Genomic DNA, 15,755 nt, shown 5'->3' with positions numbered 1-15,755 from the left:
TTTCCTTTCCTTTCCTTTCCTTTCCTTTCCTTTCCTTTCCTTTCCTTTCCTTTCCTTTCCTTTCCTTTCCTAGATCAGATGGCAAATATACCTATCCAATAGTTAATTAGGTGCAAATCTGACAAAATATTGTTCATTCATTTTGATAGTGATGCAAATCTAGATTTCTTGCAGGCAGAAGATCAGCCTAGCCTGATTCTTATCTGAAGTCTCTCCTGGAAACTCGGACCAAGTTATCTAAAGGAATGCATCTTGCTTTCCTGCAAGAGCCATTTCCGAACAGAAAAATGTCGCTGTTCAATTTCATATGGAGAATGTACATCAGTGCTCAGACTTTCGCAGCACTGGCCCATTGGACGGACTTTGCTTCCTAAGGAGACTGGGTTAATTATAAAATTTAAAACTACTCAAACAGAAAGAGTCCTTTTAGATCTTCTCATTTCCAGCTATGCTAGCTATGCAACTAGCATGCACACCACTTAGCTTTAAGACTATTTTATCCAGTTTCACACTGGCAGAAGGGAACTGACTTTTAAATGATTTCCAGTGTGCAAAGGATAAATAAAAGGACAATTAGCTCAGTGAACGTCCTGCTGTGTGACTGCACTATAAAGAAATGACTGTGTTGTGCAGAAGCTTGGAGGATACTTCTAAGGAAGTAAAATCTCGCCCCGGCACTGAGAGGAAGGGTGTACAAATAATAAAGTCAGCTGGACTGAATGGTTGTAAGAAGCCATTAAAGACTTCCATATTTATTGAGGCAGCGGTGAAAAAGCTACCGTTGACATATTGAGGRCACTGTGCTCCAGACGAACCTACTTTAACTTTTATGTTCTTTCCTTGACTCTCATTCATGTTATCACCAAAAACACACAAAGAATATATGGCAGAACAGAGCTTCTGTGGCAGAGCAAAAGGAAAGTGAAGGGCTTTTCTCCTTGGTAATCCAGATTTCTAAGTTGTTGAATAGGATACTAAATTTGTTTCACTCATAAGAAGAAAATCCCCTTAATTGCATGTGAGTTTTCCTTACACAAATAAAGATACACAATAAAAAGAAAGGAAAACTAGAAGAAGGTTAGATGCCCAGCAGGCATAATTCAGTGTAACATCTCACAAGTCTAGAGCTGCTCTGATTTACACAAACTGAAGATCTGGCCCTATGTCTCTAATAGTATTGATTCACTCTCATGAGGAATGTTTTTTTAACTCTTCAGAATACGTATCTTTGAAGGAAGCAGAAAGAAATTTTTGTGCAACTGCAGCTAAGAATTAAAATTCTTGCATGTGCAAGGAATCATCAGGACCCAGAACTCCTCCTGCTCCAGGAGGCTTCTGTGGTATACCAAGTGCTTGTATACAAAGGAAATGAGAAAACTCAAATTTTAACTTACCCTGGCCACCGCAAACTATTTGATTTTTAAAATTTTTATTTACTAGGAAAATGAGATTTTCCTTCACTTCTCAACTCCTGCCTTGTACTTAACAAGACTCAGCTGTCCTCCTCCTCCTCAAAGAGGAGTCCCCTGAGCAAAAAAAGTTAAAAGATGCAGACATAGAGAAAAGGGATCGTGGCTGCTATTTTTGGGTAGTGAGCACAACCGTGCCTTCCCAGGAAGGGGAGCTGCATATGCTGGCAGAGAGCTGAACAGGAAGAGAACAATCTCTCCTTGATGTGGGAATAAGAACTTTAGTTCTTTTTCCAGTTACGTCACCTCCAAAGCTCGCCTGCGACAGGCCARGCCCAGCCTTATATCCGGGAGAATACCTGGACTCAGAGCCTAGCCCCAAGATATATCACACTGGCTTAGGCTTTTAATAGGTATGATAGACAGCCTTTGGCAACGTTAGTGATTATTAAAGCTTATTTGCTCCAGTGTATGCTAAAATGCTATAGCTTATCTTTAGCTTTATCAATCATACCTGGTCCTTCAGAAAATATGAATAAATGCATCGTTTTCTTCAAGTGTAGATTTTTTCCTGAGCAACTTCATACAAATCAGCTATTGAAACACATCAATCTCAATCTAATAAATATCCACTACATATCTTTATCCAGACAAATAAATCACAGTTATTCTGAAAGCTTCTTAAAATAACTAGTTAAGGTAGACAATTCGTGTACCTCTATATTCAGAAGCCATCACTTCAGATGACTAGATYTGGAGAAGGCTGATCAGCTTAGACACTATTTCTTCTAACAACTATCCTTTACTTTTAGAACTATTTCCTTAGTATTCTTAACATTATTTATTAAGCTGCCAATCTCCACAGCACCAAGGAAGTGTCTCCTTATATAGAGGAAAAGCCTAATCTTAMTTTTTTGCAATGAATTTTGCAGTGCCATTTTCCTCCACAGTACTCGAGGACATTTTAGCATGCCCTGTCCTATCCCACAGTAGTTAAAGAAAATAATAAATCTTGAATGCAGGCATTATCAGGTTCCACCATGCCTGTAGCAGTSTGCAAGCAAAGATTAAGCATGTCTTGCAAAGATGAAGACAGGATATTTATTTTTATTTATTTCTCTCAGTACATATCGTTATAACTCTAAATTGTCACCTCCAATGTTTTTATTACAGCACAACAGTCTCTTAAGCAGTGGGTTAWACAAATTGCTGAGAGAGATCTTTTCTTCAATACTGTTTCCGAACAGTGTTGTATTGCTCCTCTGCCTCTCAAAGAGGCCACCTGATTGACACTTTAACGAAGGAATGTTTTACATTTACCAACTCAGTCCAGCTACATATATCTAATTTCCCTCGTGAAGTGAAATAGTTCTTGCTGGAACCACATCAAGTAGAATGTGAAAACTCTGAAAACCCAGTCTCCATGTGCTGGACAATCATTTATCAAATTAGGGAAGCTGGAAATATCTGCCACTAAAAAACACTGTGGGACAAATGGCTTTTCAGTAAATTACAAGACTTAAGCGTAGCTAGTTATTGCTTCATGCACTACTTATTAGCAACATGATCAAATTCCAAAATATGGGTCAGATGTAGAYATGTCATTAGAAGTATGGATAACACAAGAAAATCAATAACAAATGTCTCAGCAAAAATCCCTTAAGAATTGTCTGTTGTCACTGGGTAGCCATCAATCTTAGAGTTAGTAACTACTGAAAGAAAATAAAAATAAATGTATGGATGACTTCCAAAATAGTTACCACTATTGCAGACAATAATTTAGGATACAAAAAATGTAAAAAGCTATATATGTGTTTAAGCAACTATGATTCTAGATTTTCATTAACTGTTAAGCAACCTTTTTATTAGTCAAGATGTGAAAAAAGAAGTAGCACTTATTTATAGAAAAATATATTTTCTCCATGAAGAGAGGAATACTTGTGCTTTGCAATCTCTCTTGTATATCTTTGCTAGTGCACCTACTCTCCTCCCCACTCTTTTTTTCCCATGAATGGCTTTAGGAAAAAGGAATATGTATCAGATTCTCACCTACTCTGATAAAATTAAATAGAAACAACCATTCAAGTATGTTACTTTTCTGAATCAGATGAATTTATTATTACAAGAATGTTTTATTGTGATAATGCACATCTTCCAATGATTCTCCTTCTCCTGCCTTCAAACAGAGAGCAGATGTGTCTAAGACTATGTTTTTACATGCCAGAAGATCTCATACCAAGAAAACAGGGATTAATGAATTGGACTTTTAAGCTTCTTTCTCCCTCCTACACTTTCACCTCTGGGAAAAAGATTTTTCAGCTTATTTATATAGCAGAAAAAACTGCTGTGTAGCCTGAGGAAAGTGATGTTAAGACACATAGATGCCTACAGCCATTGAACAGCATGTGTTGTCAGCAATTGGCAAGCACTGGTTTGAGATGGAAGGATTACCTGAGGTCCTCCAGTAAGGTTTCTTATCCATCATAGGAGATTCATTATGTGGCATAAACCTGTCTTGCCTTAATGGCTGTTTCCTGAATTTTGTGCAAAGGTACCTCCCAATACAGTCATACAGCATTATTATATAAACCTGCTTGTGCCCAAAAATTTGAAAAGGGAGAAAGGAGGAAGAGGAATGTTGGGATGTTCTTAAAATAGAATTCAGCCRGTAAACGAGGAGGGAGAAAAGTTCCCAACTTTGCCACACCATTGGTCAAAACACTYGACTTCTGCCAGCCTCACCTTTCACCCATGTTAAATGAGACTAAGCAGAGTCTCCCAGGTTCCTAACTCTCTTACTCTGCTTTGTCTCCCTTCATGCCCAGACTGTACCAAAATTGGTGGCAAGCTGTTTTGTCTTTCCTTTCTATTCACACTTCRATGCCAACAGGCTAGCACTAAGAACACAAACAACTATGCAAGAGTAGAGGTATAAAGAATAGCTGGGGAGAGCAACCATAGGGAAAATCCTATTCAATCCCTACACCATGGCCAGCCATGCTGTCGGTAACCCAGTCAGCATTTTAAGGGTTGTCTACACATGGGATATTCTCAGCTGGCCTTCCTTTTTTTTCTTTTTTTTTCCTTAGTTTATTTGGCAAGAAGCCTTTACTGAATGTGTGTTTGCTGAATGTGAACATCAAGATTTTACAAAAGGTAACAGCTTCACCAAATCTGAATAAATTTTCTCTGAACTACAAACATCTGCAGTGTTATGGCTACTCCTCCTAGTATGGTTTCCTGAGTCATACCATGAAGGTGCTAAAGCTCCTCATACACACATGGGACAAGTGATATGACTTGCCCACAGCCAAAGGCCTGAATTGTTTTTGATGAAGTAACACCAGACAAATACTGAGCCTGTGGCAGACTTCTGTGTGGAAAATTTCAATTCAAATAGTTCAAGCTTGGCAAAGTTATAAACAAGGAAAATACACTTCTGTRTTACCCCACAGCTGATAAACTCTACAGTCCTGTTCAGCTTGCACTGCCYGACTGTTATTTAACCTTTATTAAACCCAAATAATATACTTGTCTCCCACTGAACTGATGAGCCCCACAGCCACTCTGCACACCTTGGACCCAAACCACACAAAGAAGTGCATCAGTGGGCAAAAGTGCTCAGCCCTCCTCTCCGTGGCATGGCCGCACCAATCACCTGGGCTCAGTCTCAGCTCTGGGAGCCTCCTCTAACTAATCCTTCATCTTGAGCAGGGCTGCAATGCACAGCATAAACGTAGCTGCCCTGCTTGTATGGACCTCCACTGGCTACTGCTAGTCCAATAGCTACACTAGAATAAATTGAGTTATTCTCAAGGGTGTGAGGGATCAATATCCAAACTTAACTGTGGGTTAACCAACACTTGAACATGATACTACAATTAAATCTACTGTTTGCTAGTTAAAAAACCATAGCAATAGAGGTAACCTCAGAATTGTGTATATGGTGGAGTGGGAGGCCTCCTGTACTACAAAGCTACTACAAATACACTACAGCCTGGGTATTTGGCTGATGTGGTACATGTCAGGAGGATCAAGTATCAGGCAGGTGGGCTTTTATGTAAGAGGTCAGGCTAGAAAGGAGAATGGCTTGGAGAAGGCAGCCCAGCTGGGCTTTGAAAAGAGGGAGTGGGAACAGGGGAGCAGTGCAACGAGAGTCCAACAACTAGAGGCTAGAAAATGGGGCTGTCAGAGTCTGGAGGCCTGTCTGCGAGGAAGGAGGCTGAAAGAGAAGCCTGTTARGGCCACGGATTTGTTTGCTTTGTGGTTTTATTAGAATTTAGCTAGAGGACTCACCTGAGTTGGAAGGGGATTGGACATTTGTAGTGCCTGGGGTGCAGTGCTGAGTCACGGCTGTAGTGGATGTAGGCTGAAGATCTGTGTAGAGAAATGGGGACAGAACAGCTGCTTTTTCTTATCATGCCACAAAGGAATATCTTGCATGGCCAGGCTAATCAGAAACTAATCTGAAATGTCCTGTCTATACAAAGATATAGGGAAATGACTGAAATTCCTGCCTAGAAAATGAGGCAGCAACACAGAAGGAACAGGCCCCAAATCATCTTCAGGAAACCCAGCAATGACAACAGAAACAGTCTCTACATCTTCTTGGGAAAAATGGACATCTGGAAACTATGTGGCTGCAAAGAAAAAGGCTCAAACAAGCTAGCTCCAGCTTCAGAGACCACTGGCCAGCTGACAGTTACCAGCAGGCCTTTGAAAGGACAGACAGAAAAATACTAGATAGAAAGACGTCAGGAAACGGGTGATGCCATTTCTGTCAGGAGAGGCTCAGGCAGCATGCGRGGACTTTGACAGCTTCTGGTGGCAACTAGACATTTTACTCCCAACAGAGCAGTCTGTCTCCTGTCCTCACCCTCCTGCCCTCAGCTGGGCATCCCTCCAAGCTCAGGCCRGGTGTAATGGAGTGGGGCCAGCTGAAGCCTTTGTGGCCAGCTCAGGGCTAAGAAGCAAATTTCATTCAGACCCACTGGACTACACCGCCTTGGAGCTTTTCTATTCAGTTCTGTAGCTGGGAACTGCATTAGCCTAAACAAGAGAGCCATGGAAATCCACTCTCCGCAAACAGCAACTCTCTTTTAAAGTCTACAAAAATCAAGAGCTACTTGCCTAATGGCTGCTGCTTCTTCTCTGCCCCAGCCCATGTACAGGCTGACAGAGAYTCTGTCAACCCATAAATTTATTGGTGACAGGGTGAAGTTTTCAAGCCGAGTTGTTTAAAGCAGTGGGAGAGAACTTGGTGCTTTAAGCTCAAGCTTTTTCCCGTTGTGMCTTCTTCCTGCCTACAATGAAGAGCGGGTCATTGTACAAGCTGCTGTGTTCTTCTTGCTTGTACAGAGCAGTTGCATGAAGGCTCACCTCATACAGTTGTGTAGGGAGCTAATTATGATTCTGTAATTAGCCATGTGGAAGGACAGAGTGAGGAGGGAAGCACTGCACCAGTGGGTACGGAGAGGTCCCTGATCAGAGGCACTGAACAGTTGGCTGGGCAGATAGCTAAAATTGTAAGATGAGATCAGAGTAGGGATGAACTTTATAGGGGAGGAAATAATCAAATTAAATGAATCACAGCTTATAAAATACACAAATCAGTTGGATACTAGATAGGGGAGCTAATTGGACATAATCATTATATTACTGTGGGGAAATGTCCAGAAACAGGTGTTCGAGCAGTGAGTTTTAGCTAGCTTTTGCAACCTCTCCTTTCTGTTTTAGCAGATGCACAAAAACAGACTGTATTTGTTTATACACACATCCTGACTGAGGTGTAGATTTATTTTTACACTGGGAGAACATTTGTAAACATGACAAGAACATCTGATGGGTTACTAAATTGAAAAGGAAATGCAATCTCAAAATTACTTCTTAGGTCCTGAAAATAATTCACACACAAATATGCTACTCTGCAGAGAGGGAACTCATTAACACTTCTAACAGCCTTGCATATGTTTGGAACAAGAGTCCCTGAAGAGGAATACTGGTTGCAAACAACCCTGTGAGGTCTGTCAGGAGGGCAATGGTCAGACCCAGCTGCAACTCCGTCCACTCCTCTTAGTTCTACAAAGAAACAATGAATATTCATAGACATATCAGAGAGGACTGACAGATCCCAAAGAACTGGCCCCCAAATTCTCCTTTTTGTACCAAAAGAGACCAGCTAATGGTGCCAGAGCACTTTACATCCGGTAGCCAATAGATAACCAAATTGGCTGCCTCTGTGGCAATGTAACCAAGAAACTGATGGAGTTGCATCTACAATTTTCCTAATGAGCTTCTTGAAATGGCAGGTGGGATACAAATCAGCTCTCAGCTCCACTGTCAGCATCAACAGCTGGTTTGCAAATGCTGGCACACAGACTTTTGGACTGTGAAGGAGCCACGTGCTTCAGATCTTGTAGGACTCCTGTGGAGAAACTGGGCACCCTTGTACATAATGCATAATCCTCAGGAGGAGTGGTGGAATGGTAGTCTTCCAGAGTAAGGGGACCTACAGACAAAATTTTCCAATGCAAGTAGGGGAAGGCGAGAAAGAAGAAATGTCTGGGCATATCTCAGTATGCAAACTGTCAGCACCCACTGGGACTACAGTCCTTTCATACCAGCGTTACTACACAGGGAAGTATAGTGTAGGGCACAGTTCTTTGGCTGAATTAGTTGTGTAGCATCAGGCAGTTCAGGATAACCACTGCTGGTCCTACAAAACCCATCTTGTCATTAATGATGAGTGATGAAGCTCTGGTGTCCTCTACATTAAAGATACATGGAAAATGGTACTTCTAATTAAAAAATGACACTAATTTATGACATTGAATTTGTACTTCATTTTTAAAAATTGCATTCTGAAGTGACACGGAATACTTCTGTCTAAATATCATAATTCACTGAAAAATAAGCATGAAAAATATATCCTTTTACAAGGAGTTTGAATAAGGGAAGAATAAGGATACAACAGTTGTGGTCTCTCACAATTTAGGAATTTGTAAAATGGGAGAACTCTGAGGGCATCTGCTAATAAAAAAGACATGAGGAGCTTAATTCTACCCTTACTTAGGTGAAAGAGCAAATGCCAACTGTTTTCAGTGGAAACTGGCTTGGACCTTCTCTGCCCACAATGTAAAGGCAATTTTAAAGTTCTTGTGTGTTTTCCCAAGAAACCTGATTTCCACGGCTTGTCTTATGCTTACGAAAATATTTGATCAGCGATCATATTCAGTACCTCAGACATATATTCCATGCATGTGGAAACAATTGTAATCATCATTCATTCTAAGTCAAACACTTTTGACAACTAAAATATTGTCTTTTTAAAGCCTTTTGAAAACTTAATGTAAATCATTCACAGACCTTTGAGGATTTTTTGGGGAGGCGAGGAAGCAGACATGTCTGAAGGTCGCCAGGATACCACATACCACTAACTCCTTGCAGGCTGCAGCCCTGATAACTTTTGAAAACTGCTTAGCACATTGAAAACTGAGGCTGCAGCTGAACAATTACTGTCTTGCCAAAGTCAGTCCAGGTACCTGAAGCAGCACTCTCCTCAGCCAGAGAGGGATCAGCCAGGACAAAAGATGAGGGATTTCCCTGTCCTCTTTAAATCCTGTTCTTGGAGGCAAGAGATCCTCAGTCTTCCAGAGTAATCAGTTTTCTCTGACAGACAGACAATACTCTTGTTATCAGGATGGGCAAATTGTTTCCTTTGCTCAAAATTCATATGAAATCAATTTGGGGACTTTTTCAAACAAATTATAAAATACACTTACATTTGTTTGTTATAGATGTTTGCTAATGTAAGAAGGTAATGTTGTCTAAACAAACAAATGACAGTTTTTTTTCAGGGGGACATACAACCTCATGGTGACACATAACTACTTGCATCATTTTCAGCTTATGGTATAAATAGACGGGCCGATTTCTCATTTAACACTGGTCATGCCAGATTCTCATCTGCAGTAAATTAAAGTAGCCAGAGAGACCATGATAGAAATCTAGTCCAATTCATTTCCGTCTTAAAATGTGGAATTCAGCATTTTCAAACTGCAGCCACAAAGACACTAACAGCCTCATTTTGTCATTGCTGTAGGAGAGGACAATAACAAAAGGGTAGGTCCTCACAGAGTCATGTAAATTTACTAAATATCTAACCCAGCATTTTTTTACTCATTTTGTACTTTGTCAGAGACCTCAGGTTCAATCTCACCCTATTGAAAACCAGTCCCTTGAAACTGAAGGGGGACAAACATCCAGTGGGCAAGAATTTGCTCAGCAGTAGCTGTTTACTGGATTGTATTCCTGCTCATTATCTGATAATAGTCTATGGATATTGAACCCCTTGGACCAGCTTTTGTACAACACAGGGAAACACACACATGAGCACATAAACACACAGGCACATTTTGTGAGAAAACTCACCACTGCTAGAAGCATCGTTGAGATTTAGCAGCCCACCTCCGAGCCCTCTGTAACTATGGTAACTGTAGGTCCCATTTCCATTGATGTACAGCACCTCCTGTGTACTGGAAACAGCTGATGTTGAGTAAGTGACCTGGGCCGGCTCTTGCTTGTATTGTTTGTCAGCTGGAGCAGCCTCATCCTGCAGAAACAATGGAAGATTTCAAATTATTGTTACATTTCACCTTGCACAAGAGAGGCTTTTCCATTGTTAAGACTTCCCATCTATTGYTTTCTGGAAAGTATAATACATATTAAACAAGCACAGACAAATTTCTGATTGACAGGTTATCATCACCTGAAAAGAAAAAATGGATAGAGGTAAGAATACAGGTTTCCCACAAAATCTGGGAATGTTTGTTTATTTGTGCTCGACTAGCCAATCACACTATATATCAAAGGAGGAGATGCATCCTCTCACAGTCTCCTCCAAAACCAAATTCTAACTAGAAATAACATAGGRAGGAATAGAAAAAAAACAAAAAACATTACTTTCTGGCTACAGGAGTGAGTCTTCTGAGTCAAAGAATCATCTTTCTGAATGAAATAAACAATACTGAACACATCAACTGCTTCTCTTAACGCATCAGTCTCAGAAGATGGAAGGAACAGCACAAAACAAACCCACTTTTGATGTTTTCAGAGGGCTGAATGAGTGACCATTCACACAGGGCCAAATGGAAAACACTAGTAACAGAAAATATGAGGGTATCAACTTTTCTGAAATGAAGGTTTCTCTGTCTTTTAGTTATTGTATTGGTTAAAGACACTTGGACACAACCGAGATGACTCACAAGAAAGAATATATATTATTAATAGAAATTGTAATATTTAACACAGAACACGGAACCATCAGATAACTAATATGAGCAATTAGAATGGGACCTCTTGGGCACTAATATAAACTGAGGCAAAGCTTTTCACTGCTAAGAGAACTGGCCAATTCTGAAGTCTCCTATGTATTTTCTTAAATAATATTAGAGCCAAACAAAGGTTGAAAATTACTATGTATTTTTGCCAGGAATTCAACTTCAATATCATCTGTCTTTTATCTCCAAAGGTCATTGCTGTCTCCTATAAAAGAGAATACAATATATTCTACGAGAAAATATTGGTAAGCCATACAATCAAGTTAYGCTTTGGCAAGAAAGCTTAAATCAGCATCCAACTCCTTAACATTCACAAGTCTTGCATTCCTATTTCTAAAACTAGATGATACTTCCGGCCATAGACTCACTCAAGGCCTCATTCTATTCTCATAAAGATACATCAGGGATCTTCCAGTAGATTTTTAAAGGGCTATATTATGTGCAAGGGGTCCACTGCGAGGGGGACTAATTCTCTGTAAACTGCCAAATTATCCTGCCTAATTGTACGGACATCTGTGATTTTGTAACTACATGATTTTTGGTGCAATTTATGTACTGGAATCTCCAGAACTACTTGGCAGCCGAGCACTGCCAGCACCACRGCTGAGCGGGGTATTTTGGGGCTGGTCTCCTTATCCCAAATGTCTGGGACTCGCGCATTTGCTGTCCCTGAATTTACCTGTGAACCCACCAGGTGATGCCCTGAAAGCGTGAGGTCATTGCAGAGCTGATGCATTGAGCTTATCGTGGAGCACAGAGCAAGCAAGGTCTGGCCAGAGGGCAGAGCCAGGGCGCTGCACATCAGTGTATAAAAGCCCCCATGTTGGAGCACATAGCTGGGAAGGGGGAGACCTGAGTTCTGGTCTGTGTCGCAATACAAGGCGAAGAGGCGGAAAGTTGGGGACGCAAGGTCTTTGCTAGCGGCGGTGAGGAGGAGACTTGAACTCGGAGCGACCATCTCCTAGCAACCAGACTAAAAGCAAAGCTACGGTGGGAGCCGGAGCTGAAGCTGTGCCACTGTCTGCAAAGAAATGCGCTATTCGTAGGGCTCCCCAGATAGCAAGCAGAAAGGGAGCATGACTCAGTTGCCTTGGGATGCTTCCAGCCCTGCTCCCTTCCCGTCAATACCTCTCATTCAGCAGCTCCCCTGCACACAATTCACAAGCCGCTCCGGCGCGGACACCGGGAAGCCGAGCCTGGCAAAGCACTGCCAAAGGACGATCTCTGTGTTGCGCTCCCTCCTGAGCATGGCCCTGACCCACAGCGGCAAGCCACAGGCTGGGGATGGCGGGGCAACCCAGATGTTTTTTGGGGGGGGAAGGCACATCTCCAATGGGTCAACTCCTTGCAGCTGCAAAGGATGCTGAGCCCAGGACTCCTGGGTCTGGGGTAGGAGCGCTGATCTCCTGGCCTCCATACAAAAGGCATCTTCCTCCAAATATAACGAATATTTTTCAAGAGCAGACCAGTTATCTGTACCCCAACAATGAATACGGTGTCCTATATTTCAGACCTGGAGTCTGGGCCTTATATAAGTGCTTGGCACAGCACTTCAAGATGAGTGAAGTCAGAAGCAGGGATTTTGGACAACTTTATCCAGTGTTTGCTGAGCTGTCTTAGCACTCAGCCCTACCTGTAGAATTACGAACCTTTAGCCTTGTCCCTGGGGCTAGGTATTACCTCATTTACATTCCTGTGGGATTTAAACATTTTTTCAAGAATCAAAAAGCATAGCTTTAGTCCTTTTTCCTTGCACTCACATTGAGAATAAAGGAGCCAGGCTGTCTTTCTCTGGGGGAAGAAAACATGAATGCAAAATTCACTTTTATATACCTGACTTTTACTCTGCACAGAACCATTCTCTTCTTTCTCTCTGTCTTAATTGCCTTTGCTTTTAAACTAATGTAGAAATTAAACAAACATAGTATTGTTCCCAAACTGAGGTTTTTTAATATTCTTTGTTAGTTGCTCAGCACTTCTTGTAGATAAACCTTTCCCTCTACGTGGTATTTACGTTGCAAAGGCTTAATAAATTATTTAAAATATGAAACTTTTTGATATTTTAATTTCATAATAATCAGCAATGATTAACTAACCATTTATTACCAAGCTTAACATAACTAACTGGAACACACATTGGTCTAATTCATAACATTTATAAAACTTGTCAAGTATTAACTAACCATTTTAAAGCTACTTATAATTTACCTTTAATAAGAAATATGAACAAGATACAGATAAAACATTTGTCCAACTAGAATTTGGCATATACCATCTTCATTTTGTATATAACAGTTGAAATAAGTAATACTTCTAACATTTCTCTTCTTATTTTACTTTAGGAAGAAGTAATTTRTATCTTGAGCATATTTTTTGGAAAATGGTGGAAATAGCAGAAACAAAAAAATACTTTTTAGGTACAAAAGCATTCTGAGATATAAAGTTATCTATTCACTTGAAAATGTGGAAGCATGAAGTGCATACTATGATCTTCAGTATGGTATGTATCACAGATATCTGTTTCACTCATACGCCCACGTCTGTACTAGAAGAACTTTTTTTTTCCCCCGTAAAAGAGTATATTCTTGTTTTATCATAGAAGCGATTAAGTAAGCTTCTTAGGATAAGTGCGTGCTTAGAAAATATTTCAAGAACTACTGCATAATCTGTATATCGGAAAAAAATCTTGCTCTGATTGATATCCTAAGTAGTTAAAGACTAGTTTGAAAGGAAATACCATCCACAGGAACACGGATGCTTGTGCAGAACATCATGACTGTGCTATATWGGGCAAGGCTCAGTGGCTGCATCACAGCCTCCTGCTCCCTGTGCGAGAGGGGGCACAGCATTGACACGTCTCTTTCCATCACGGAAGTCACTCTAGCAATGCCATAGCTCCTTTCTGTTCCCCATCTCTTTCACACCACTACCTCCAAAATAATAGAAGAAACTAATCACTTGTTAAAATATAAACCTCTGCCAACTCTGTGCCACTGAGTTTTGATCCCACATATACAGCAGTGTCAGAAATCTATGCRCTCCCATTAAGAGCATTGCTACTTCTTTGGCTGTTGCTCCAGTGCTACCAATAGGCATGTAAATCCCAAAAGAGAGTGTTTCTGCAGACCAGCTCACATGGACCACACTGGYTGATCAAAAACTTGAAAAAACTTTTACAACAAGGGTATAAGTGGTAATATTTCAAAAATGGCAAAGATGGCAACATGCGTACTGCCTTTGGGAAATGCCCTCTCTACTAGACTGACAAATCAGCAACTCTGAGAATGTCAGCTTTGAACTGCCCCTAGGTCAAGGTGATTTTTTCAACTCAGTTAGAAGAGAGAAAAAAAGCAAAGATATTTTTGCCTTATGTTGTTTAATATTTTATTTTTGAATACGTTAAATTGTTGAATGTGGCTTGCTTGTTCTTGTCAATAAATACTTCTCTGAGAATACCACCTTGAGGTTAGARTTGCTCAAATGTAGACTAGTCTTCAAAAAGATACACAACCCAGGTGTATCTCTACATTTGCATAGAGTCTTCCATTTTTCAGTAGAGGGAGGRAAAAAAAAAGTCATTCACGTGAAAAACACAAACCATGCTTTCACGTGCTTTACAAAAAAATTTAGCCTCAATAGCCTGTAGTGTGACTTTGGAAGAAAGGAGATAATGTTTCATATATTTTCCCATATTTTCCCATTTGGAACACACCAATTTATTTCTATGATTTTTTTAAATCATAAGTAAAATAACAGAAGTACATGATAAAAACATGCAGCACTTTTCAAGGAATGCCCATTAAGCTTCACAATACTACTGTCAGATAGGAGTTTTATCACTATTTTCCAGASGGTGAGATTCTAACAAGAAGGCAACTTTCAGCTAGCATTACTGAATACGTAAAGTGCTTGAATTCTGCAATCACAACAACATAATGGACTTCTCCTTGTGTAACTTATTTGTTTTTAAATCACACAGGAAGAAGCTCAAATTCCATCAGGGGACATCCTGCTGAATCTGTAGGGAGGATCTGCAGAGCTGCAGCCTCTCCAGCCATCCTCAGCCTCCCACGTAGAGAAGCAACCATCAGGGGTAAGCAGCTGCTGTCATCTGCATGGAACAGGGTTCTCAAACGAGGATGAGACATAGGATTCCCAGCTTCCATTGCAGGAGGTGGCAAGTCCTTAGAGACCCAGACATTTCTGTCATTTTCTCTCCCCAAGACCTGATAAAGTTYGCCCTGTGCTCTGTCTACCCAAACTTGGCTCATACTGGCTCTTCCAAATCCCTGACTCCTCATCCCTTGCTTCTTCAGCTTCACCTCCAACCATCACCTCAATTGCARTCTCCTTGCCTAGAAAACCTTAACCTCTCCTTTCCAAGCTAGTCTTTTGCTCTCTGACCCCTGAGTAGCTTCAGCMACTCCTTTCATTTCCTAATTTGTATTTAGTCAGTGTCTCACTCCCTTATGGTCCTRTCTGAGATTTTCTCTTCCTCCTCAGATTCTTTTAAATTTTATAATCCTCAMAATCTTATCCCACAAGGAGCAAAGCCATTTTCCACAATTAACAAAGACAGCTTCTGTTTTCAGCCCACGTTATTTTTCCTCAGTTGTATCTGTCCCTTTGACACCACTAGTTCTTTAATTTATCTGGCCACAGTTTCCATTATTCTCAGTCAGCCTCAGCTACTCACTTCCTCATCCAATCCCATTTCATAATCTCACTTTCCCTTCACCCCTTTTCATCTCTGATTCCATTTGGGTTCACAGTCCCAACACTTAGCCTCTTCCCTCAACAATAAGATCAGCTTTCTAATCACACCCGCTGAAATTCAAATAATCTGGGAATTTAGCTACTAAAAGGCAAGGGCATCCAGAGGCACATCCTTGGCATAAATGTCACCACTCTAGTGTCAAGACCAAACACAAAATTTTATTTATTTATTTATTTATTTATTTAAGATGTAGTAAATGTGTAAGGACCAAACCACCCTTAAAGGACAAAC

The 15,755-nt window shown here is 40.6% G+C and overlaps 1 protein-coding gene across 1 annotated transcript in view; it reads right to left on the bottom strand.

Annotated features, from left to right (window-relative positions):
• The window catches only part of NOL4 (nucleolar protein 4), a 183,883-nt gene that overhangs the window by 1,426 nt on the left and 166,702 nt on the right, over positions 1–15,755 (bottom strand). Inside the window, exon 10 of the mRNA XM_085316281.1 lies at positions 9,840–10,020. Coding sequence (XP_085172407.1) covers positions 9,840–10,020 — 181 coding nt within the window. The remainder of the gene's footprint in view (positions 1–9,839; positions 10,021–15,755) is intronic.

The sequence above is a fragment of the Rhea americana genome, unplaced genomic scaffold, assembly GCF_003343005.1.
Source record: "Rhea americana isolate MKP2758 unplaced genomic scaffold, rheAme1 scaffold_46, whole genome shotgun sequence".
Lineage (NCBI taxonomy): Eukaryota > Metazoa > Chordata > Aves > Rheiformes > Rheidae > Rhea > Rhea americana.
This window is presented reverse-complemented; position numbering and strand designations above follow the sequence as displayed.